We start from the raw sequence: 27,527 nt of genomic DNA on the forward strand, positions 1-27,527 counted from the left end.
AATATTTGGTGTGACCACCCTTTGCCTTCAAAACAGCATCAAGTCTTCTAAGTAAACTTGCACAAAGTCAGGGATTTTATAGGATTATAGTCAGGTGTATGATCAACCAATCATACCAAACAGGTCATAATGATCATTATTTTCATATGAAGGTTGAAACATAGTCATTAAATGAAACAGAAACAGCTGTGTAGGAGGATTAAAACTGGGTGAGCAACAGCCAACCTCTACTACAAAGGCGAGGTTGTGGAAGAAAGTTTCATGTTACAGTCCATACACCATGACAAGACTGAGCAGAGCAACAAGACACAAGGTAGTTATACTGCATCAGAAAGGTCTCTCCCAGGCAAAGATTTCAAAGCAGACTGGGGTTTCAAGATGTGCTGTTCAAGCTCTTTTGAAGGAACACAAAGAAATGGGCAACGTTGAGGACCATAGACGCATTTGGCGGCCAAGGAAACTTAGTGCATCACATGAAAGACACATCATGCTTACTTCCCTTCGAAATCAGAAGATATCCAGCAGTGCCATTAGCTTAGAACTGGCAGAAACCAGTGGAACCCAGGTACAGCCATCTACTGTTCGGAGAAGTCTGGCCAGAAGTGGTCTTCATGGAAGAATTGTGGCCAAAATACCATACCTTCAATGTGGGTACAAGGCCAAGCAACTTAACTATGCACGAAAAGATAGAAACTGAGGTGCAGAAAATGGCAGCAGGTGCTTTGGACTGATCAGTCAAAATTTTAAATATTTGGCTGTAACAGAAGGCAGTTTGTTTGCCTAAGGGCTGGAGAGCAGTACTATAATGAGTGTCTGTAGGCAACAGTGAGGTTCCTTGCAAGATTGGGGCTGCATTTCAGCAAATGTAGTTGGGGATTTAGTCAGGATTAATGGTGTCCTCAATGCTGAGAACTACAGGCAGGTACTTATCCATCATGCAATACCATCAGGGAGGCGTCTGATTAGCTCCAAATTTATTCTGCAGCAGGACAACAACCCCAAACATACAGCCAATTTCATTAAGAACTATCTTCAGTGTAAAGAAGAACAAGACATCCTGGAAGTGATCATATGGCCTCCACAGAGCCCTGATCTCAACATCATTGAGTTTGTCTGGGATTAAATGAAGAGACAGAAGGATTTGAGCAAGCCTACATCCAGAGAAGATCTGTGGTTAGTTTTTCAAGATGTTTGGAGCAACCTCCCTTCCAAGTTCCTTCAAAAACTGTGTGCAAGTGTGCCTAGAAGAATTGATGCTGTTTTGAAGGCAAAGGGTGGTCACACCAGATATTAATTTGATTTAGATCTCTCTTCTCTTCATTCACTTTGCATTTTGCTAATTGATAAAAATAAACTATAAACACTTCTATTTTTTAAGAAGAATTTTCATCAGGATCTTGTCCTGATGAAAATTCTTCTAATAGAATTGAAACATTGACTAGTGGATGCTCCGTGTCTGATATTGATCCAAATTGCCTGAGTGCTACCTTTGTTTTATATTTATATTGTGCTGTGGAGGAAGGCACTGGCAGAATATAGTTATTTTTGTTTTTTAGTGCCAAGTTTGCACCTTATATACATATACATACATATATATATATGTATGAAAAAACATTTAGCGCTGAAAACAATGTATACAACAAAAATATATATAGTGAATTAAAAAAAGGTCCAAACTATCAAAAAAGGTGATTATTTCAACAAAGTCTAAACGATGTATAGGTGCACAGCAAAATCCAAGTGTAGGACGGCCAAGCTCCTTGTCAGGATCCACACCACCTCCTCTATTCTGAAATACAATAAAATGACAAAGGCGCCTCCTAGTGTAAACAAGTGCAAATGCCACCAATGTGAATAAATGCAACTTAAAGGTGAACCTGTATCATATGAGTAAATTAATTGGGCTTATCTCAAAGTATTATAGGTAAGCACGAAGTCATCCACATAATGAATATTTTTCAAGGATTTAATAGAACTCCAAAAAATACATACAAGAAAAAACAAACAACATAGTACAGATGGTTTTTGCAAAAATAACAGCATATAAAGGTAAAAAATTGCTCGTACAATAATTTAGAGAAAATAATAGCTTATCTGAAGAAGATTAGATCAGCAGATACACCCAATGCGTTTCGTCCGGATTTAGTATTGTCTTATCCTCAGGGGTAATGAGATAAGACATTACTCTATCCGGAGTAATGTATTTCATATATATATATATATATATATATATATATACTGTACTAAGGGCCTGATTCAGAGCCGGACGCTATTTGCGCTCGCTCGTTCAGAAAAAAGGGGTGGCTATTCAAATGAACTGTTTGCTCTTTGTGGTCTGTTCACGCCTCTAGGTCTGAACGAGCGAACAAAACTTGCAGTCATTTTTTGGAAAACTACGCCCTCTGGCCGCTCGCATCCTACGTCATGTCCGCTATTTATTAGATTAATCGAGTACATCGACCAGCGTATGAACTGCTCGCTATTCTTGTGGTTGGTTTTTCCTACCACAATCTTGCGAGCAGTTCTGACTATAAAATAACCCAGTGACGTGGTCAATGACGCTGCTGTATTAATTATGCACACCCATAAAACGCCCGTTTTGACCTTGAAGCACGCCTGCGTTCGGATCTCCACTCCTCGTTTTCAAGCACCTTCCCCTGTTACCACCCACATACGCCTCCCCATGTCACTCAAAATAGCAGACATTCGCTATTTAGCGAACAAACGATTTTTGGCCGCACTGACTGGTTTGAGCATGCGTATTACGATCCGTACGCATGTGCAGTTGTGCAAACATCGCTCGGAACGAACGAGCGGCTGCTTACGAGCGGCTCTGAATCAGGCCCTAAGTACATGAAAACATATATATATAATTATAGAGCTTCGCATCCAAATAGAGAAAGGGAGATGGCTACCTTCCCAATTACATAATACATATATAAATTGTTTGGCGAGCACTAATATATCAATGACATCAATTAATATAATAAGATTATTAAAAGAGCAACCATGATTGATACACAGGAGAACAATATATAGAAAATGTATCTAATGGATATTTAATAAAGGGTAAAAAAGTACAGATAAAATATATCCCATCAAACATACATATAGGGGAACAAATTGTATTATGACTTATTAATTGTAATAGGGACGACAGCTAAAGCAATATAAAATTACCAGAGTATATGCAGTGTGGAATACTCAGTCCCAATACAATAGTTCTGGAGTAATCAATACAGTCCTTTTGGAACCAAAAGTCCTAATAATAAATTATGTTAGGGTTGAAATAGTAAGTGGTATATTAGAAACATCTTTTCTATATATTGGTCTCCTGGGTATCAATCATAGTTGCTATTTTAATAGTCCCAAAAAATTGTCACCATTTTGTTTTACAGTTTTGATATTTGACTGCGACATTTCTCTCACATTACTATAAATAAAAATATAAACAAAAATATAATATCCAATCGAGATCCTAACTTAACACTTGGTATGGACAATCGTAAAACGTCAAGAAATAAATACAAAGTTTTTGAAAATTTTAAAGCATATTTCTTATTTAACTAAATTTAAGTAAGATCTTTAGTGAAAAAAATAAATAAATTGCCTAGGAAAAGCATTACACACGGGAGACCTACAGTCCCTACGGTCCTATCACCCATGATTGTAATGAAACAGCAGTGCAAATCATTACTTTTCTTTTTGGAATACTTTTAACAAATCTTTCTTTAAATTTATTAATGTTTTTACTCTCTTTTTGCCACATTTACACAATTTTCATACAACAATTTTTATTCAACACATTTTTTATGCCTAAAGGACCCCAGAATACACTGCAAAACAACAGAACACAGAACATATTATTGATCTCCCAAATGACAAAAAAATCCTATCTGTTTTAATCTAGTTTTATTTTAAGATGTGTGAGAAGTGCTGTTTTATGATGTGATTGTAAGACAGGCTATAAGTATGGATTACTGATACTATTTAGTCTATTTAGGATATAATCTGTCCTTTTGATTACTTAAAAAGTATTTTATATATGTGCTTTGTTAAGTAAATGCTTGTATAGTCATTATCTAATTAATTTTTTCAAACTTTTTTTTATGTAATATGTCAGAAGAAGAAAAATGTTACATAAATTCTATATATAATATGTGGTATTAACTAAACTACACCTTATAATTATGTTTCCTCCTTTATTGAATATGGCACTATCTGTATGCTGAATTACCTAAGATTTGGTGAATTTGTGTTTGAATTCACTTCTGTGCAAAAAGGTGCTGTTATTCACCTAAAGTTACAAGTTGATATAAGATTTATACTAGCAAGGGAAAGTCTTTAGCTGCTTATTTCATTTATTTATATAATTAATTAATTAATTGATTAATTTCTGTTTCAAGAACTAGTTATAAGAATTAAAAATGATACAAAAAAGTACTATTACTGTGTACCATTGAGTACCATCAGAATAAAGCACTGATTATACTTCATATATGGAAAAAGTCATAGTAATAGTTTATTAGGCCATTAAGAACTCAGTAGCTCTTGTCGACAAATGAAAAATAAACACCTTTGTGATTGAAGTCATAGATGTACTTAGGGCAAGGAACAGAGACCAGCTGGTTGGGGAAACCCTGTGGCCAGCATATTATTCCATCCCACTGGGGAGAACACTCTGATCCTAGAAGGAAAGACAAATATATTGAGTACTTACTAACACTGGGTCTGATTCTAAGTCACATGCAATGTTGGATGCAGTTCAGCAATTTTCTTTTCTGTGTATGCATCTAAGTTGCACTGCACATGTGTCCAGAGTCAGTGCACATAGAGTCGTAGTTGCAATTGAGACACACAGTCTCAGAAGTCTCTACAAAATGTATTGGGTGTTCCTTGTTGGTGACAGGAAGGTGGCTAAGAGAACATGGTTCATCTTATGGGCTAGTTATGGGAGTGTCGCGGAAGTGGTTGCAAAGTCAGACGCATAAGTGCTCACAATGGAGGAACAATCTGCAGCGAGTATGGGGCTAGTGCAAGTTTCATTGGTGTGACCGATGGTTGCATCTAAAGACGCACCAAGCTGTATTTCAGGGTCTAAAGATGCTCAAAGTGGGTGTCTCAGTCCTTGCACATGCAGACCCACTGCTGTACACCAGGGAAGGGCTTGTAGCAGTATTTGCATAAAGTTGAAGAAGCAATGTCGTCAAAACATGCAGCATCCGACTCAGAATCAGGCCCACTCTGAGAGGTCAATCAAGCAAAAATTAATAAAGAAATAAAAACAATCAATTAAAATTTTTACATCCAGGCACATTAAAGTGTACCTGACATCTACAGGGCAGAAAACATTAAATGTTTGGCATCTGATAACCAGACAGGAGATCCTGACTGGCCATTCTGATTGTATTTTAAATACATCACAGTGACCTACGGATAGACATTGACCATTGATGTTTAGCAAACATCAGTGGTTTGCTACCAGTGGTCAATGTGTTGCCTTCAAAAACAGAGTTCCAATGGTGATGCAACATTTTTTTTACCCTAACCACATGTCACTTAACCACACCCTACTGTCAACCGTCTCTTAGCCCCATCCTCCTTCTCTTATTGGTCAGCCGTTTTCCTGTGTCCACACTCGTGCTGCCCACCGGTGTTTTTTAAATATCAATGGTTTTTCATTGATGTCCATCCACAGTTGCATAGTGATTGGTGGATGGCAATGGTCATCCACCAATCAGGATGCAGATATGGGCATGGCTATGCTAAATTGGCTCCCCTGGATTCACCACTGGACATCACTGAGACATGAGGAAAGCTGTGATGTCACTAGTACGAAATAAATTGGAAGGCTACATATTGTTCAGTCTGGTCCTGTTCTAGGTCTAATATAATGAAGCAAAACTAGGAAAGGTCCTACGGGTACTAAGCCTTTTCTGGGTGAAACAACATTAACCATTCATAGCATTCTGTTTGCCTTTGGAGCCGTAAACTGCAATCTGTGTCTGACATTGATGCATTGCCTGCGACAGTAGAAATATCTGTTCATCTCTGGTGATGACATCATCCGTATCCACCTGTAACAATGAAAGAAAGAGTTAAATGTTATGCTAGAATGACAAGAAAGTTCTTCTTAAATACAGATCACAGTATTCCATCCAATTCTTTTTGAAAAACATGAGTCCATGTTATATATAAATTGCACAAGTGTCACACACTTGGAGAGAATATGGGTGGGATGTACTAAGCCGCCAATTATCGGGTACATACCGGCGATAATATAGCCAGTATTTATCTAGAAAATTGCAAAGGACAGCTCCATCGGTGGCAGCCAGGTCAGCATAGCAGGGGGGATGTAGCGTGGCATAAGGGGGCGCAGTGGGGACATTATGCTTTAATGGGGACAGAGCAGGGGGAGTGACTGAGCAAGCACGTCATCATGGCCTCACCCTGGTTACTGGCATTGTGAAGCATGGGCGGGGCCACGATGACATGATTTGCATCACCACACCCCCACCCTGCTGTGGAGGTGTTTGTGTGATGATGCGGGTCAGGAGACTTGTTCACCTTTCCAGGGGGCCAGGAGTGCCACCCAATTTTTGGAAGCCTCCTGGCCAGTCTGGGAGGGTAGGCAAGTATGTGATAACCACTGTAGCCATGTGCAGGAGTTCTGAGAAAGGAGTGAATTGACCACTGATGCTATCACTTCACTCTTAAGACATTGCAGGGCCAGGCTCCCTGTCCCTGCATATGTATATAAAAAAAATCTGGCGGTATATAATTTCTTTTTGCACCGAAATGATACTCAGGGCCGTAACTAGGGTAGTGCGACCAGTGCCATGGCACAGGGCACCGCAGGGCAGGAGGCGCTGTTTGGGCCTGTCAATTTTCCTATTTATTATCATTCTCACTTGTAGCTTCCTCTTCTTTTATCCCCAGCATCTCCTGGCCTCCCCTATCTCTTCCCTGGCCCTTCCACCTAAGGCCATGCCCCTTTTTCAGGTGCACTATCTTATGTCCCTATTTAAAAAATGGGGGAGGGGGGCACCAATATTATCTCGGGCACAGGGCACCAAAAAGTCTAGGTACGGCTCTGATGATACTCTCCAACGGTTTATGTAAGGATGACAGTGCATTCAACAAACGTCTTCCCTTTTGGTGGAGACAACCACAACAGTACAGAACAACAATATTTTGCAATTACAATATCATTTGACACTTCTGTAACGCGCAATTATATTTTATTTTACTGGAACACAATCTCCGTCAGCTGGACCAACTGGAACTTTTCGAAAGGTAAGGTGTTAAGAACAGAAGCACATTACAAAAACATACAACCTAGCTATTACCGACTAATCACTATCAAATTCAACAATAAGAAGTTAAAGGATAATAACAATTGTTCTGTTGATATTACTAAATCTCTACGTTTTATGGTAATTTTCTGCTGGCCAGCAAGTAATTAAAATGACAGTTTAATGGTTTCGTTCGGGGTTAACCACACTGTCGGTGCACTTAACGTTGCCCGGGTTAATGGATTCCAGAAGAAATAGCAGTTTATTACATGTTACAATCTTCCTATACTTGCATGAATTACTTATTAAAAGATACTCAAATCCTTTCCTTAGTGTGGTGAATTGCTGTAGCAACTTATCCTGTTATACTTTATTTAGTTACTCTATTATCTCCTTTATGGCTTCAAAAGCAAGGTTCCATAAAATTAGTATATGGTAACTATGTGTCCATTTAGTCACAAAATAGTTGTAAGCTTTTGGCTACACTGCAATCTCTGTAGTCACACTGTTAGGTATTTCTATAAGTAATTCACTGCTGGTGCCTTGTAGTTAATTTATCTTTTCTGTCACTGGTAATCTCTCCTGACTGGTGAGTAGTGATGCTAAGTCCTGCAGGCTATCCCTAACAGTGCCCTGCTGACTCCATTGTCTGTGTGCCTTAAAGGTATTGAATGAGATAGTGCTGCAGCTGATAGCTAACTGAAGTCCCCATAGTCTATAGAAAACTGACACAGCAGGGAAAACAGTCTGGCTATCAAGGTAATGGTCAGTTCTTAGAGATTATGGCAATGGTTCACTGAATGGGATTGTCTGAATGAAGCCTGAGGTAGCGTATGTATGAGGTGAGCTAGGCTTTGCAGTATTCACTACCAGGGCCGAAACTAGGATATCTGTCACCCGGTGCAAGGTAGCAATTTTGTGCCCCCTCCCTTACCGTACCTGGATTTTGTCCTTGCTCCTCCATAAGGCAGTGCACTAGTCAAACGTCCCTGGTATAGTGACTAACATTATTCCACACACAATAATGCCCATTACACCTTATGCCACACACTGTAATGCCTATTACCAAAGTGCCACTTACATATTTGCCAGACACTATTTTATGCCCCACAGTAAGACTTCTAATTACTTTAAAATTACCTGCTCGTTGTCATGGGTTTTATGCTCATTGCCAGGGGGTTTCACGGGAGAAGATGCAGCTTTCAGCATCTTCTCCCAGCACTTCAGCTGGCCTAACAGACACTAGAGGTCCAGTAAGGACCTCTAGCATCTGTCTCCTCCTTGGCAGCGGCCATTTTTGGATGGCCGTTTTCTGACTCTCCAGCCTCCAAGCCACCGTGAGTCATCCCTTTTTCACACCCTGCATTCCGGCACCCGGTGCACATGCACCTCTAGCCCCCCCCTAGTTGCGGCCCTGTCACTACTCTCCCCTCCGCCGACCAGTCTCGCCTATGAGTGGCACTATATACTGCTCCTCAAACCCAGGGCCATCTCTTCCATTGGGCTTTTAGGGCAGTTGCCCAAGGGCCCAAAGCTTCAAGGGGCTTTCCAGCCCCCTGCAGCCGCTGCCTGTTACTAAATTTTGTATTTTTTTTTAAAGCACTAGTCAGTGCTAGTAGATGTCCCCCCCATGACGAGCGACCCCCCCCCCTTCCCCTGCAGCCATGGGCAGTCTGTGTCTCTGTGACACAGGCTGCACCGCGTGTGTAGCGCTGACCGGACGGAGTTCGGTCAGTACTACACAGTGACAAACACACAGCCACCGGTGCTGGCAGCTGTGTATTTGTTTTAGCAGCCGATGAGAGTCAGACAGACTCATGACGTCTCTCCCATAATGCAGAGCCGCCCAGCCTGGGAGGATGGACAGAGGAGCGGATGGCGGCGGCGGGGATACAGGTAAGTGTTTATCTTTTATTTATCTACTGGGGGGGACTACTACTGGGGTCAATACAAGGGGGGGGGACTACTACTGGGGCAATACAAGGGGGGGACTACTACTGGGGGCAATACAAGGGGGGACTATGATGGGGCAATACAAGGGGGGAACTACTACTGGGGGAAATACAAGGGGGGTAACTACTACTGTGGAAAATACAAGGGGGTTCCACTACTGGGGGCACTACAAGGGGGGGATTACTACTGGGGGGTAATACAAGGGGGAGACTACTACTGGGGGCAATACTCCTGGGAACAACAACTAGGGGCACTGCAAGGGGGGGACAACTACTAGGGGCACTACAAGGGGAGGGGACTACTACTAGGGGCACTGCATAGGGGAGGACTACCACTGTGGGCTCTGCATCGGGGAACCACTACTGGGGGCTCTATATAAAGGGCAATACTGGGGGTACTGCATAGGGGGGACTACAACTGGGACCACTATTTAAAGGGCACTGCATAAGGGGTATCACTATTGGGGACACTGCATGGGGGTCTACTGTTGGGGGCACTATATAAGGGGCATTGCATAGGGGGTACCACTACTGAGGAAACTGCATTGGGGGGACTACTACTGGGGGCACTATATAAGGGGCATACTACTGGGGACACAATGGGTGGGTAGGGGCCCCAGTGCATTGCTTTGCCCAGGGCCCACACTGCTGTTAAAACAGCAATGCTCAAACCACTCCTTCAGCTTCGGCTCCTTCTGACAGGCTCCACCCCGGCCGCACCTCCTTCAATCGTGGGTACTGCTGGGCTGTATCTTCCGGCAGATAGAGGAGGAGACAACCTGCCTCCCTGGGGTGCCGTCCGGTCTACTCTCACTGTCTTCACTTTGCTCTCTGGCTAACCGAAAACACTGCCCCCTCAGGTAAACATGCAGCGTAGTACTTTGCTTGCTTTGGCTACCTCAGGACCAACTGCCTAACAGTCTCTGGCTGGACCCTTCTATAAACGTGCTCCAGGCTTGAGCACGGGCCAACTGATTTCACCTGCCATCCTCACATGCTGGTCGGCTCACTGTATGCCAATAGGAGTCTCTTGTGCCTTCAGGACTTCCCCCTTCAAAGATGTAATAGATCAGTCCTTGCCTCGTTAGTCCCTTAAGTGCTGCCATGCTGGGTTTCTTCCCGAAGAGTCCATCAGTTCTTCAGGGGGAACATCCCCAGTTACCATTTTACTTAAGTGTTCATAAATAAAATTACACATAACACTCATTTTGGGTGAATAGCAATTTATCATCCCCTTCTACAACAATGGGGTATAGAGCAGGAGGTGTATGACATTCCTGTTGCATTTGGGATGAAAGCACTGCGACCGAGGTTCCTGGCTGGGATCGCCATCATGACCATCAATGGTTGCGATGGTGTATGGTGCCGGGCCTCCCAGAAAACAGGATGGACATTTCCGGGAACACCGGCTGACCCCACTCCCGCACCGCCCATTAAATGCCTTTGCCTGTCAGTCAGGCAGAGGCATCGAAGGGGCTGTGTGATATTACGCAGGACCCATTCTGCACACTCGCAAAATGGGTTCTGCGCACGCGCAGATTCCCCTTAATCTGTATTCTGCTTCACTCAATAAAAATGATAGTTAAAAAAAAAGTGTACATAAAATTTGCGTATATCTGCTATTGTGCTCTGCTGTACATCTTGTCAGCATGTGTGCAGGTATTATTCCAGGCATAGATACGTCACATACACTTACACCAATGGTTTTAACCATTTGTTTTGTTTGCAATATACACATTGACTATTAGAAATCAATAGTACTTAAATAAAAACTCTGTAGTGCAACAGAAACAATTCTCCATCTCATGTAGGGAAAGAAAATAAATATGAGCTGTAATATGGACATAAAAGCATACTATATGGGCAAGCAATGAAGAAAGTATTCGCAACAACCAAGAGCAAAATGTGAAATCACCATCATCCACTATAACCACCTGCAAATAAGTGATCACTCAGGTGTATATGTTTCCTAGCCTGCATGCATCCTTATTGTGTTTGGCCTATACTAGAACGTGGCCATCACACTCCGTCCCACCAATGCAGGTGCAAGTGGCAAAATCACGCAAATCTGCATAGATGTATATGTGTGTGCCAACGGTTCTTGTCATGCACTAAGCAAAATCACGGCAAATATGCTACACAACTGGCATAGAACTCACTCTGCATCAGGCACATAGCAGCTTCATTTGCCAAACTGCTACCATCGCTTTGTAAATAGGATTCCTGTTATAAAATACACAGTTATTATTTGTACACTCTTCAATTTCTAATTTTGATTCTCCTTTCCACTTTCTGGGGCTGATATTGAGGGGGTCATTCAGACCTGGTCATTAGCGCCGATGCGCTCGGACCGGGTCGATGGCCCCCCACAGAGCATGCGTGAGACCCGCTACGACCGACAGCGCCGATCGTAGCGGGTCTCGATCCAAAGGGGGCGAGCTGTCGATGTTGATTGACAGCTCGCCCCGTTTGGAAGGCGGGCCGGGGGGGTGGCAGCCCAAACGGGGGCGTTCCCATGAGAACGCCTACCATTTGGGGGCGGCCCCACTGACATCACTAGTGATGTCAGTGGAGAGCTTTCGGCTCAGACAGAGCCGAAAGCTCTCCGGGGCTTACGACAAGGGAGACCCTACCCTAGGGTCTCGTCGTAAGCCCCGATGGTCGCGATGGTCTTAACCCACAGCCTTACCACCGCAAAGGAGGACGTCTTGAAAATTCAAGAGGTCCTCCCCTCATTCAGACCGACCGCACGCTCTGTGTGACTGGCTCTGAATGAGGTCCTGAGTTAGGGGCAAATACAAAAAAAAATCCAAGCAGTCCTGCATCTGGAAAAAAGCAATGTTGCACTAAATTGGGGGGGGGGCGAATACATTTATTATTTTGCATGCAGGGTAAATACTGGACAAATGCCTAACAGCTTTATGTTTACACTGCAATTTAGATTTCATCTTGGACACACCCCATCCAAATCTAAATCTTTTTGCACATTTACCATCTCCCCCCTGCAGTGCAGCATGGTTTTACCAAGATGCAGTTACTTGTTTTTTGTTTTTTTTTACTTTGCTCCAAACCCAGAATAAGATGTGTTATTTGTAAATTCTGCATTCTACCAAATGTACAGTATAAGTCTATAAATAGACCTCTGATGATAATGGTTTTAATTTTGATGAGGTTTGGATTATGTGGGCAGAACAAACATTATACAGAGAATATTTCCGACCATATTCTGCCATAGAAATGTGCCCAAATGCAGAATAAGGCCCATATTAAGGGCAATAGTTTTCAAAACTCTACTCTAGTTCTCTAGTACATTTTCGGCAGATAATGAAAAATTTCCATATAAAACCATTGAGTAACCAAATTGACCAAAATTATTAAAGATCATTTATCCTAAATAAATCATTCATAAAAAAATAAATATATAAAATATATATTCCACCAGCTTTTATCACAAAAATAAGTCCACCTACTATTCTCAGTATCGGACCTTTAAAATGAGAGGAAAGGTATAGGAGCTCTTAGAACTTTGGGCTCCAGGCTACCGCACAATGCCCATATTACAATACACCAGTAGGCTGGAAGGCTTTTCTCAATATTTGGTCCAATTAATTCACTAGAACCCAAATAAATCCCTTAGACAAGGTCCTACTAACATTCTGACCATATTTGTTGGCACAAAAGTTTTGAGAGCACCTGCTAACTATGCAATTGAGGCAAACATTTTGTGGTTGAGGAAAAATCCATGAGAAAGTATTCTATCTTTTCATTAGGGACCTGTGACAAAATACCTTAGTGATGTCACTGTCTCCTAGCGAGATGACAGGCTGCATGATCTTGCATATTACTTTAGTGAAGTATATAGCTGCCACCTCACTGTGTGCAGTACAAGAGTTATTACAACCACCATCACTGTATCTTCTCTGAAGTTATTTGTTATATGTGTGTAAATTTGTCCTTAGAAGACTGTTTGCTATTTCACCAGACTCTATAATGAATGGCCCCCTGGCCCCACCGCAGACAGTCTGTGCTCAGCGGGTATGTGGCACATTTCACATCTGAGTTTCAGTGGCACCATTTCATTGCCAGAATGTGACATGGAACAATACATCAGTGATCTACATTGAGTACCGAGTCAGGTCACTGTTGGCGAAAACATTAGAAGAAATAAAGGTGGGGGAAGAACAACATGTACATTTTGGTATAGGAAAGGTTGTAGCTAGTAGATTGTATACCTTAGGCACAAACAGTCAGACTAAAATTATTAATGCAAACATGATTTAGGACCAAGAGGCCAAGAAAATACTTCAGGGAAGGCGGAAAATGAAAAGTTACAAAAAAGGGATGAGATCAACTGACTTTCTCATAAAGCATCCCAAGTATACAAATAGCCCACATTATAGGACCATTGTACATAAACAATTCAGCACTGCATCATGGTCATGTACTGTATATGCACAATATCAGTTAGTTCTCAAGAGACAGCAGATTAGTCTTCTACCCAATCCAACTACCCATTGACAGGCACATTGATAGATTAAGAAACAGAGAACAGCCATAAAACTGGATATATTGTTTCCTCACAACAACAATTCCATTATGTCTTACATTGTCCATTCTAATCCAAAACAATAAGCAAAATGTATACTCCTGCTCCAGTACTTCCATGTTATCTAGTGGTCCACTTTCTCATTCAGCTTTCCGAGCAATTGCTGGTACTCACCGCTGCCCATGTGGGAGAGAGCAGGATAATCCATAGAGTTACAGATCTAGCTGTTGTCCAGCTTGTCTCCTCCATAGCCAGCACAGTTGTGTGGTCGATGAGCACAGCACAATCCCAGGTTCCTCATGTCCTCAGATGCTGGACAGAATCTCAGTGTACCATACCCTCCCTGTCTGCGGGAGGGATATCACACGTCATTCATTAGTTGTTTGCAAAGTAGAGGACATGGCACATCACATTTAGAACAAGAGAGAGCTAACACCCATAATGGTGTAATTGACTGTAAATAGCATGTTCTTTCTTTGTGTTTTTTTTTCTATAAATATTAAGTATATGGAAAGTCACAACAAGCACCATTTTTACTGACGAGAGGCCTCAGCTAAGGCAAATGTTAATTAAAATTTATTTTTTTTAGACAGTCCTGCTAAACTTAATATATACAAAAGCAGGTGTAAATTCAGGGCCATTCATCATAAAGGTAATGTAGGAGATATCACAGTTATCTCCTGCTTACCTTTCAGCCCCGATCTTGCCCGCTGTCTCCGTACATTAGTGTGGAGAACTAATTCATCAAGCTCCGAAAATACAATATTTTCAGAGCTTGACTGCGGTTGCATTCGTCATCTTCAGATGGCATTTGTTCCAGCACCTTACTCCTTCCCTATGGGTCCCGAGTTGCGAAGAGGGATCACTCTGCCACTGCCAGGATCCTCTGCCGGATGCCGGGTCTTTGTGCACCTGCGTTCACACAGACGCACTAACACTGCCAAGTCAGACTTAGTAGTGCTAATTTCCACTGCTACAGAAGTAGCAGTGAAAGGATATGTAGAGACAGCTGATTTTTCGGATCTGCTGTCTCCATGCCTAAGCAATGATGAATTGCTCCGGTGCTCGCGGCGAGATGGAATGTTAATTATCGGGGGCTGTCCAGCCCCAATAATTAACATAATAAATAGGCCCCCTATTATTACCAATTTTGAAGCAATGAACATTGATTTATAAAACATTAACATTAGAGTTAAGTCTTACAGTTTGCAAAGCTGATTTGTTTGTGGACAACAAAGGTACTTCCGCATGCAGCAATTTGCCTGCTCATATTGCTCAAACCTATAAGGAACACATATGATCTAAAACATACATCTAGTCCTAAAGTTGTTTAAAATGATGAATGACTAGGCCTGATTCTGTATTTATATACAGCAAAGAGAAACAAAAAATAAATAAAATAATATATGTATATAAAATGTAAATTACTGACTCTTGGCACACCACAAACCGGGTACTTTTTCAAGATCATATCTTGAATTTACTGCTATGTATGTTGGTTTATGTTAGATTATTATATACAGTCAGGTGCATAAATATTGGGACATTGACAGAATTTTCATATTTTGGCCTCTATTCACCACCACAACGGCTTTGAAATGAAACAAACAAGATGTGCTTTAACTGCAGACTTTCAGATTTCATTTGAGGGAATTACATCCAAATCAGGTGAACGGTGTAAGAATTACAACGGTTTGTATATGTGCCTCCCACTTTTTAAGGGGCCAAAAGTAATGGGACAAACTAAACAATCCTAGATCTAACTTTCACTTTTTAATACTTTGTTGCAAATCCTTTGCAGGCAATTACAGCCTGAAGTCTGGAACGCATAGACATCACCAGACGCTGGGTTTCATCGCTGGTGATGCTCTGCCAGGCCTCTACTGCAAATGTCTTCAGTTCCTGCTTATTCTTGGGGCATTTTCCCTTCAGTTTTGTCTTCATCAAGTGAAATGCATGCTCAATCGGATTCAGGTCAGGGGATTGACTTGGCCATTGCATAACATTCCACTTTTTAGCCTTAAAAAACTCTTTGGCTGCTTTTGCAGTAGGCTTCGGGTCATTGTCCATCTGCACTGTGAAGCGCCATCCAATGAGTTCTGAAGCATTTGACTGAATATGAGCATATAATATTGCCCGAAACACTTCAGAATTCATTCTGCTGCTTTGTCAGCAGTCACATCATCAATAAATACAAGGGAACCAGTTCCATTGGCAGCCATACATGCCCATGCCATGACACTACCACCACCATGCTTCACTGATGAGGTGGTATGTTTTGGATCATGAGCAGTTCCTTTCCTTCTCCATTCTCTTCTCTTCCCATCACTCTGGTACAAGTTGATCCTTGTCTCATCTGTCCATAGGATGTTGTTCCAGAACTGTAATGGCTTTTTTAGATGTTGTTTGGCAAACTCTAATCTGGTCTTCCTGTTTTTGTGGCTCACCAATGGTTTACATCTTGTGGTGAACCCTCTATATTCACTCTTGTGAAGTCTTCTCTTGATTGTTGACTTTGACACATATACACCTACCTCCTGGAGAGTGTTCTTGATTTGGCCAACTGTTGTGAAGGGGTTTTTCTTCACCAGGGAAATAATTCTTCTGTCATCCATCACAGTTGTTTTCCCTGGTCTTCCGGGTCTTTTGGTATTGCTGAGCTCTCCAGTGCGTTCTTTTTTTTTAAGAATGTTCCAAACAGTTAATTTGGCCACACCTAATGTTTTTGCTATCTCTCTGATGGGTTTGTTTTGATTTTTCAGCCTAATGATGGCTTGCTTCACTGATAGTGACAGCTCTTTGGATCTCATATTGAGAGTCGACAGCAACTGATTCCAAATGCAAATGTCACACCTAGAATCAACTCCAGACCTTTTACCTGCTTAATTGATAATGAAATAACGAGGGAATAGCCCACACCTGTCCATGAAATAGCTTTTGAGTTGATAGTCCCATTACTTTTGGCCCCTTAATAAGTGGGAGGCACATATAGAAACCGTTGTAATTCCTACACCGTTCACCTGATTTGGATGTAATTACCCTCAAATTAAATCTGAAAGTCTGCAGTTAAAGCACATCTTGTTTGTTTAATTTCAAAGCCATTGTGGTGGTGAATAGAGGCCAAAATATGAAAATTCTGTCAATGTCCCAATATTTATGCACCTGACTGTATGTACATACATACATACTATTATTGAAGATTGTGTGCAGAATAATCCCAGTTCCCCCCTCCCTTGTTTGAATGTGGGGGTATATTTACTAAGAATCGTGCCTGGCCGTGATTGCATTCCCGTGAGCGTATCATCTGATTTTCAAACCTGGAGATTTACTGATGGCAAACATGATTTTATGTGCAAGATGGCTGAACACACAAGCAGAAGTCAACATATCATCAAACCAAGTACTTTCCATAGACAGGAATACAACATTTGGATTTACCAAAAATCGCGATTGCAACATACTTGCCTACCCTCCTAGAATGGCCAGGAGGCTCTCGAAAATCGCCCAGAAAGGTGGAATTGTCTCCTGGAGGCCCATGGCCGCCCACTTCCCCAGTGAAGCGGGCGGCACAGGTGGCTGATGACATGATTAATGTTGAATCGCCATCATCATGGGTCTGCCCCCCACATCTCAGCATAGCATAGTGGGGGCGGGGCTATGATGATGCAGCCACATTGTCACATCCCTGTACCCCACCTCCACCGAGCCTGCCGCTTGTAACCAAAAGGTTAGCATGTTGCAAACACGATCGTATATGGAGCAAACTTGGGCCAAAATAGAAGTTTTAAATACATCACCTCCTCAACAGCGTGTTTAGCATAAGCACTACACAGATCAGGTTAAAGAAAGTGTTCAAAAATCAATAAAATAAGGCTTGGGGTCCCTCCCCTAAAAGCATAACCAGCCCTGGACCTCTGAGCCCATTCTACTACAGTAAAATTAGGGTATAAACCAACGTGGGGATCCCCTTATTTTCCTATAGCAGGCACCTGACTGAACCAGCCAGGTTGGTAATGCCACGGCAGGAAAACACACAGCGCAAGGTCTCCCTGCCAAAGCATTCTCAAGCCCCCAACTGGTCAGTCCTGGGCTGGCAATCCTCATAATATAGAGCCCCCAAAAATAATATGGGGTCCCTCCTCCCGAGGATCAATCAGCCCTGGGCTGCATCAAGCATCGTTTTTTGCATGATATGCATCCCACCACTCATCGCATGCATGCGGGTGTAAATAACGCCGGTATACATGACTAAATTCACAAATGACAGCTCTCCCGATAAGAGCTTTGCGAGAGAGGGACTTCCGGGTTTATGACCAAGAAGTCCATCTGTCATCCTTCTCCACATGCAGGGGACAATGGGAGGGATCTGATAGGATCCCTCTCGGTGAACTTTGCGAAGAGAAATTTTCCGAAGTTTGGTGCATATGAGAAATGCGGTGAAACCCCTGAAGACCGCATTTTCGGAGGTTTGACCGCTATTAGATTATAGTGCACCCCTGGGTGCAGGAGTAATGGGTTAAATATAGTACTAGTATTGATCTTCACAGTGGGACTACAGGTCCCAGCAAGCCTGTCCTGTGGCACTTGTAATTCTCTGGCACCTGTACCCCCTCTGTGAAGAAAATATATATATATAAAAAAACAGGACACCGAAGGCTGTTAACACTTTATTATACATTCACTCACTCAAACGCACTCACACTCACACTACATACTTTTCTACTCCTTGACAGTAGTCAGTCCTCTTGTCAAGTAGGCATCCTGGGCAGGGGTGTCTAGAGAGGAGGGGGCCCGTGTGCATCCCCCTTCACGGGCCCCCTTCTCTCACCCCGGCGGCTGGCAGCCGACTAAGGCGGCTGGCCGGCCACCGCAGGATCAGTAGACTCTGGGCACTAGAATTTGCCCAGAGTCTACTGCACATGCGCAGATCGCCAGGGGAAAATCGATTTCCTCACAGCGCATGAGCAAAACGCCGGACAAATGGGCGCGGTGCCCATGTTCCGGCGTTTTGAGCAGCGCTGAGAGACCCAACACGGGACCATGGAGAGGTAAGTTTTAGATAATATGGGTGCAGGGTGTACGGTGCGGGCCCCTCCTGGACCCGGGGGCCTGCGTGCACCACACACCCTGCACCCTGATTGGGAAAAACTCACATTTCATAGTGGTGCCCAGTGTGTGTAATCTAGGCCAGACACAATTCTTAGGAAATATACTCCTTATTTTGATACAAGTCTTTTAGCGGACAGATCCTGTGGCTATCTGCAATCTGCACATTCACCGTAGAAAGTAGAGATGAGCGGTTTGGTTCTATTCGGTTACTTCGGATCTGAAAAACAGCATCTTATTGGCCTGCTCTCATGTATTTTGGATAGCCAATAAGTTATATACAAACTTGGGCTTATTTGTCGAAAAGAACCTAATAGAACCGTAACTAGACGTTTTGGTGCCCTGTGCCAGAAAGAGCATTGGTGACCCCCCACCCAATATTTCAAATAGGGACATAAGATATGCACCCAAAAAAGGGCCATGGCCTCATGGGGAAGGGCCAGGTAAGAGATAGGGGAGGCCAGGAGATGCTGAGGATTAAAAAAAAGGAAAGTGAGGATGATAATAAACAGAAAACCGACAGGCCCAAACAGCGCCCCCTGTCCTGCGGTGCCCTGTACCAGGGCACAGGTGACAACACCATAGTTACGGCCCTGAGAACCGAACCACTCATCTCTAGTAGAAAACGATTGTAGACTGCACATGTGCCGTACCATGCATACGCACGCAGGCAGATTTACGTGAAATGAGAATTACTGGGGAGAATTCAGTTAGCATTGTGTGGATGTAACTCCCGAATTAAGGCCCTGATTCAGAGCCGGACGCTCTGACAGAGCGCTCACTCTGAACCAGGGCAGTCCTTCTTGTTTTTTAGAGTGGCCTCCTGGCCGCTCGCATAGCTGTGGGTGGCCACCCACAGCTATAGCGAGTGGCCAGGAAGATGGTCGCAATGGTCAAGACCATCGCGACCATCGGGCTTGTGACGAGACTCTTGTGGTAGGGTCTCGTTGCCGCAAGCCCCAGAGAGCTTTCGGCTTTAGCAGAGTCGAAATCTCTCCCACTGACATCACTTGTGATGTCAGTGGGGCCGGCCCCAGACATGGGAACGCCTCCGTCTGGGCAGTCACGCCCCCGGCCCACCCACCAAAGGGGGCGTGCTGTCACTAAACATCGACTGCACGCCCCCTTTGGTACGAGACCCGGAGTGACGGTTTGCCCGTCGCTATCCGGGTCTCGCGCATGCGCACGATGGAGCCGGCTCCGTCATGCGCATGCACACTGGGCCACCATCGACCCACTTGCGAGCGCATAGCGCTCACGAGCGGGTCTGAATCAGGCCCTAAGTGCCCAGAGCTATTCAATTAATCCCTTGGTAAGCCCGCGAATAGGGGATTTCTGCTTATAACCTTGCAATAAAAAGGCATACAGGTTTGATTTCAGTTCTGAAAGTAAGTCATTTCAAACATGGGTTTCCTAAAGGAACACCAAATTTCCCTTGAGTTGTATTAAGGATGCAAATATTTAGCCCCTTTTCTGGGGTTTGTTCAATTCTGGTCTAAGGAGCATAAATAAGGAAGAAAGGAGACAGAGCCGTAACTATAACTATATAGGAAATCACAGTGGCTTACTTATGTACACCCTGGTAACTGCGTTTAAACGATCAGACACGCCTGTGTTTTATTAACCACCCCCCATCACCTCCCCCAAACACTGACTACCAGTCACTCACTTTGCGAATGGATCCTCTGTGCGTGAGGAATTACAAAACAATCGCAGAGCGTGCACGGTACAGCTTATACATATGCGCAATGGCAAACAATCGCTCGATTTGCATAAAATTCGCATTAGCACCCATCTCTGAATCAGGCCCATAGGAGTGGATCGCAGCATTGTGTTGTTGTTGTTGTTTGTTAAGAAAAGCCTACTAGGGCACTTTTTTTCTAAAAAAAAAAAAATTAGGAGCACTGTGTTTAATGGGCAGTGAAGAGGCATTGGGGGAGATGCACTAAGCCTTGGAGAGTGATAAAGTACCAACCAATCAGCTCCTGTCAGTTTACATGCTGTTTGAAAACATGACAGTTAGGGGCTGGTTAGTTTGTAGTTTATCACTCTTTACTTTAACACTCTCCAAGGCTTAGTGCATCTCAACGACCGTGTGCTACTGCAGCACTTTGAGGCCAAAAACCCACCACAGGAGTGGCCTACAACACTGTGTTACTTATTAGCTTACTGGGGCACTTTTAAATAAAACAAAAAAAACCTATAACATCATCATTACTATTAGGGTGCCACCCGGCTCATACTAGGGGCGCTGTGAGGGAGCTTGTTGTGTGTTCAGGGGGGACTGTTAAAATTTTTTATTAATATAAAACTTGTGTGTTAAAAAATATAACATTTTTATTAGGGTGCGACCCAGCTTATACTAAGGGCGCTGTGAGGCAGTTTGTTGTGTGTTCAGGGCCTTTAAAAAATGTTAACAATATAAAACAATATAAAACAATATATTGTGTGTTAAAAAAATATAATGTCATTAGGGGCCCACCATTACTAGGGTCGCTGTGAGGCATTGTGTTGTATGTTCAAGCACTGTTATCAAAAAATAAAATTATAAAACTTGTGTGCTAAAAATTCTAATGTCACGGGGGTGCCAGCATTACTAGGGGCACTGTGAGGCACAAAGTTGTGTGTTCAGGCACTGTTATCAAAAATAAAAATATAAAACTTGTATGCTAAAAAATGTAATGACATTAGGGTGCCACCCTTATACTAAGAGCGCTGTGAGTAGATACGAATCAGTCCATAGAAGAGCAGGAGCAGCAACCCAGTACTACTGCTGCGGCTGCTGTCAGCAGTCATTTAAGTACTTCAACATCTACTAAAGGTGGTCCAGGGGAAATAAAGTTTAAGAAATCTAAACAATATTTCATAATGTCAAAGAAAACACAACCTTTAATAAGAAAGGGAAAATTTACTGCAGAAAAATTTCCAATTTCCAACATTGTCCCCTCTACCGTGATTCAATCAGATACACTAAGCATCAATAGAATGCTGGAGAATTATTTTAATGACAATGTATAAATTAACATGTCACACAGTCCTTTTGATTACTAGGAGGGAAAGAAAGTCGATTTGAAGCCCCTTGTACAAACTAGCTTTGGTGTACTTAAGCTTCCTACCCTCCAGTGTATACTCTGAAAGAGTGTTTAGCACAGTCAAGAACTTTGTGAATGATCAGCGTAGGAGGCTACTTCCTCAAAATGTGGAAAAACTCATGTTTATAAATATGACATACAAATTCTATGAGGAAGACCTTTGCCGCCAATTGCATCAAAGTGCATAGACCTTTGTAACGGTGGATTCCATTAGGAATGAGCTAATATTAAGGAAGATGAGGATGATAATGACATCTTAACAGTGTAGAGATGATTAACAACATTATTAGCTGTTTTAAGCCTATTGGTAAATTGTTTTGTGGGGGACCAAGCAAACCAAGCACTTCAGCCACAAAAGTGGCAGTCCCTGTTGCTGAATTGCTTTAGGTTGGTAAACTGTGCATGACCTTATTAATATACAACATGGTTAGGGCCCAAGGACAATTTCACTTTGCACCACTTTTCATTATGACCTTTAGCAAATAGTGGTGAAAACAATATTTAGAGCTGTGAGGTGGTCAAAATTGACTGGAAATACCTAGAAATTAATGTTATGGAGGTTAATAATACTGTAGAAACAAAAATAGGCCCCAAAAACATAATTTTAGCTGTTTTTATCAACTCTTCCAAATAAAAAAAAAAAACAGAACCAAAACACTTGAGGGTGGTTTAAAACCAAAACACGGGGGTCCGCGCACATTTCTAGCCACTAATGACTTAAGTACTATGAACAGTAGGCACCCAAATGCAATCAGCCAATGAAAAGTGGATATAAAGTAGAGATGTTTGGTTCGGATTTACTCGGATATGTTCGGATCTAAAAAACGGCATCATATTGGCTATCCAGCTCTCACGTGTTTTGGATAGCCAATGGGATAAATCCGAACTAATCCGACCTTGCAATAATTTGTCGATAAGAACCAAAAAAGACCAATCTTGCACATCTCTAATATAAAGGTATTTTCAGTTATCATCATCATTGAGCATCATCGCAACAGCCCTTCAACACACAGAAAGGATACACTGTATGACCAAGTAGGTGGACACTCGACCATCACACCCATATGTTCTTGTTGAACATTTTATTCCAAAATCACAGGCATTAATATGGAGTTGATCCCCCCTTTACTGGTATAACAGCATCCATTGTTCTGGTAAGGTTTTCCATTAGACCTTGGTATACTGTGTGGTTGTGGGCACTCACATCCATCCAGCCACAAGAGTATAAGGCATTCCAATTAATCCCAAACGTATTCAGTGTGGTTAAGGTAAGGGATCTGTGCAGGCCAATGAAGTTCTATAACAACAAACTTACCAGACCATTTATTATGGACCTTGCTTTGTGCACAGGGACATTATCATGCGGATGCAGGAAAGGACCTTGTTCAAGCTGTTGCCACAAAGTTGGAAGCATACAATATTCTAGAATATTAGATGTAGCATTATTATTATTAGCATTATTATTTACCTGTAGCATTATTATTTACCTTCGCTGGAACTAAGGGACCCATGTCAAACCATGAAAAACAGGTCCAGACCATTATTCCTCCTCCACCAAACCTTATAGAGGCAGTTCGCATTTGGGCAAGTAGCTTTCTCCTGGCATCCATCAAACCCAGATTTGTACATTGGACTGTCATTTGGTGAAGCGTAGTTGGTCACTCCATGGAACGCATTTCCACTGCTACAGAGACAAACAGCGATATGTTTCATGCCACTCCAGATGATATTTTCATCTTTCTGGAAATCTCAGCAGCTGTGTGGTTTACATTGCGTATAAATTATGTGCAATACAAGATTTCCAGAAAGATGATGTGGACCCTCTGAAAGATGACACGTGTCCCCATTCTCAGATCCAAACTTGGCGTGAAGATTTGAGCCAAAAACAAGCCACTCATTACTAGGTAAAACATTTGGCAAAGGACCTCTATTAATCAAAAAGATTAAATTAGAGGATTTATTACCTCAATGAAACTGTATTTATAGGAATGGATAGTATTTGACTACTCACTTAGCTTTTACACTAGATAGATAGATAGATAGATAGATAGATAGATAGATAGATAGATAGATAGATAGATAGATAGATAGTTAGATAGATAGACAGATAGACAGATAGATTAGATAGATAGATAGATAGATAGATAGATAGATAGATAGATAGATAGATAGATAGATAGATAGATAGATAGATAGATAGATAGATAGATAGATAGATAGATAGATAGATAGGTCATTAAAGAAATGATGTTTGCAACATAGAAAATCTGCGTTTCTCCAGCTGTTGTGGATCAGTAAGTACCAGCATTCTAAGACTTATAGATCCACAATAGCAGTAGAGCCACAGTTTAACTATTCCATACTGTTTAGTATTTCCCCCTTCCATGCAAATTGATGCTGGAAATTATATTATGGTAGGCTGTCATTGCAGCTTATTGTCCATAAACAGAGCTTCTTTGTGGAGAAGCATTGGGGTATCCAGAGTAAGAATCTCTTGAACCAGAGGTTCAACAGCAATGGAACTTATTGCATGTAGGTGGTTTATTTGAAAAAATAAAGCTTCCCATTTCTCATTAACCTTACCTACATTACCCCTGAATTGTTCTGGCCTTGTACCATGATTAGATACGTATAATTATAACATGATTAGATACATATACGATACTATATGTGCCACCAGGCATACCTTATAACAGTCTTGATTTTAAAATTGGACATTTTTTGGTGACATTCTTGAACTAAACTAAACATATCAAATTTGCTTCAAACAACATCTCAATTGTAAGGACCCCATCTCTAATTCACAAAGCCCTGAAAATTGGGATTATCCCACCTAATTCAAAAATCAGACTATTGGTGGGTATGAATTACACATCACTGCAACATTTTTAAGGGCTTTCTCCATACTCCATCACTACAAAAAATATCCACAAAGATCTGCTAAACATTACAATACACTAGTCATTAACAGTTATTTATATGGCGCACACATATTTTGAGGCGCTTTGCAGAAAATATTTGGTTATTCACATCAGTCCCTACCCCAGTGGAGCTTTTAATCTATATTGCCTATCACCCTAGTGGACATGTACACATATATTCACTAGGGTTTATTTTTTTTGTCAGAATCCATTTAAACTGGAGCACCTAACGGAAACTCACTCAAACATGGGGTGAACATATAAACTCTACACTTTTAGGGCCTTGGTTGACAGCTAACCCACAACTTCAGTGCTATGAGGCAATAATGTTAACCATTATGTCAGCCGTACAATATTTACATCATACTTGCTTACTTTGATATCCTCACCTCGACTGCTCACTTCCCCCGGTATCCAGAAGGCTGCTGTGCTCTCCCAGGAGTGAAGTAGCACTCCCTGAACTTCTTAAGTCTCACTGGCATTTTGGAAATGTAGGTAAGTATGATTTAAATTGTTCTAATCTGACATCGCTAAACTGAAATACAGTTTATGCACATTCTTCTTATTCCCAGCAGTTGCTGAACATCAATTTTGACTAAATAAATGTCAAAGTGAGTGGGCATAATAGTAAGTTTTCCATGTGCTTACAATCTCCATAGCAGCTTCATGGCTTGTTATGGCTACTGATGTTGTGTTGACTGTTTTGTACCTCTGTGACCTGCTGTGCAACATGATAATAGAAAGCAGACAGCTTGGCAAGAGAAAGACAGAGGGTCTCATTCAGAGCCGCTCGTAAGCGGCCGCTCGTTCATTATGAGCGATGTTCGCACATCTGTGCATGCGTACGGATTGTAATACGCATGCGAAAACCAGTCAGTGCAGCCGAAAATCGTTTGTTCGCTAAATAGCGAATGCCTGCTATTTTGAGTGACAGGAGGAGGCGTATGTGGGTGGTAACAGGGGAAGGTGCTTGAAAACGGGGAGTGGAATTCAGAACGCAGGCGTGCTTAGAGGTCAAAACGGGCGTTTTAAGGGTGTGCATAATTAATACAGCAGCGTCATTGACCACGTCACTTGGTTGTTTTATAGTCAGAACTGCTCGCAAGATTGCGGTAGGAAAAACCAACCACAAGAATAGCGAGCAGTTCATACGCTGTTCGATGTACTCGATTAATCTATTAAATAGCGGACATGACGTAGGATGCGAGCGGCCAGGGAGCGTATTTAAAAAAAAAACGCATGTTTTGTTCGCTCGTTCAGACATAGAGGCGGCAACAGACCGCAAAGAGCGAACGGTTCATTTAAATAGCCACCCCCTTTATCAGAACGACCATCCGCAAATAGCGTCCGGCTCTGAATCAGGCCCTCAGACCACATTCCCTCTCTCAGATACTCCCTAGATGTCTGTAACACTGCATTGTGAAGTCTCTCACACACAAGCTGCTTTGTCAAAAATTAGTTATTGGGAGAGTTCAAGTCTGTCCAGCTCCAGCACTTATATTTATTCAAACAACCTGTGCAGAAAGAAATGAATGATGTTAAAGTTGATGTCCATAAAAAATACAGTACTTAAGGGAAGCTTAATCAAATCTTAGAGGGAGATAAAGTGGAAGAGTTACTCATAGTTGTCCTAGAAGCTTCTACCGATCAGCTTTTAGGACAACCTGTAAAATGACAGTTAGAAATTGATTGGTTGGTATCTATCAGTAGAGCTTATTTCGCCTTCTTGCTAGGACCTGGAAGTGACATGAGTGAGGGCGGAAGTGCAGTTCATGCCCATGAAGGCCAGCTAAACGAGTAAGTTGTCCCCACTTAAACAAGAAAGTCACCACGCTTCGGGCTTGGTGGCTCGCTGCGCTCGCCACATGGTTGTATTCCCCCTCTATGCCCACTTGGATGGTAGGGAATGAGGCTGGACACTGGCTGATGACGTCAGGGTCTTCTCCGTGAAGGGGATTTAGACACTACCGTACTTTATCTCTAGACACTTTATCTCTCTCCAAGATTTTATGAATCTCCTGCAGTTTCTTTACTTACACAATGTAGGCCACAATTAAACAACCCATATTATAGCCATAAAAACACAGGGTTGTAGGCAAATTGAAAACTCTGTCAATAGTTATTCAGTTTTACTGTTTACACATCTTATATACTCAGAAATATAAAAAAATATATATGTGATCACATTCATTTGAACAGTGGTCTAGCAACATATATTATACAAACAAATCAACACTCTTCAAAGTGGGAGCGTGCATCGTCAGTGACATTGAGGGTACATACTAGACGCTGTTGCCGACATGTCGGCCGATCCGGCCGGATGACATATTGTCTAGTGTGTACCCGGCATAACTCTCAATACTGCAACTACAGGTAGGTATGCTAATTCGGTTTGATCTAAAAAAACAACTAGCATTACCCCATATGCTCCTGGCTGGATCTGCTGGATATGCTGCATACCTGCTGCTATATCTTTTGTATACCTATATTGTGCAGGGTTGCCTACCCTCCCAATTTGGGCGGGAGCCTCCCGATAAATGGGTGCAGCTCCCGCCCCCCGGAAAGGCAGGCATGCCTCCCGCCTGCTGCCGATCCCCCCCCCCCGCACCAATACC

General features: G+C 42.3%; 1 protein-coding gene across 1 annotated transcript in view; it reads right to left on the minus strand.

Annotated features, from left to right (window-relative positions):
* LOC148540596 (parathyroid hormone/parathyroid hormone-related peptide receptor-like) overlaps positions 1 to 14,042 on the minus strand; it is a 38,733-nt gene extending 24,691 nt beyond the window's left edge. The window contains exons 1-3 of the mRNA XM_088482496.1: positions 13,968 to 14,042; positions 5,957 to 6,077; positions 4,577 to 4,687 (exon numbers count right to left, since the gene is read on the minus strand). Of these exons, the coding sequence (XP_088338622.1) occupies positions 4,577 to 4,687; positions 5,957 to 6,077; positions 13,968 to 14,042 (307 nt within the window). The remainder of the gene's footprint in view (positions 1 to 4,576; positions 4,688 to 5,956; positions 6,078 to 13,967) is intronic.
* Positions 14,043 to 27,527: the final 13,485 nt, after the last annotated feature.

This window comes from Taudactylus pleione, unplaced genomic scaffold (assembly GCF_031769625.1).
Source record: "Taudactylus pleione unplaced genomic scaffold, aTauple2 ptg000018l, whole genome shotgun sequence".
Classification (NCBI taxonomy): Eukaryota; Metazoa; Chordata; class Amphibia; order Anura; family Myobatrachidae; genus Taudactylus; species Taudactylus pleione.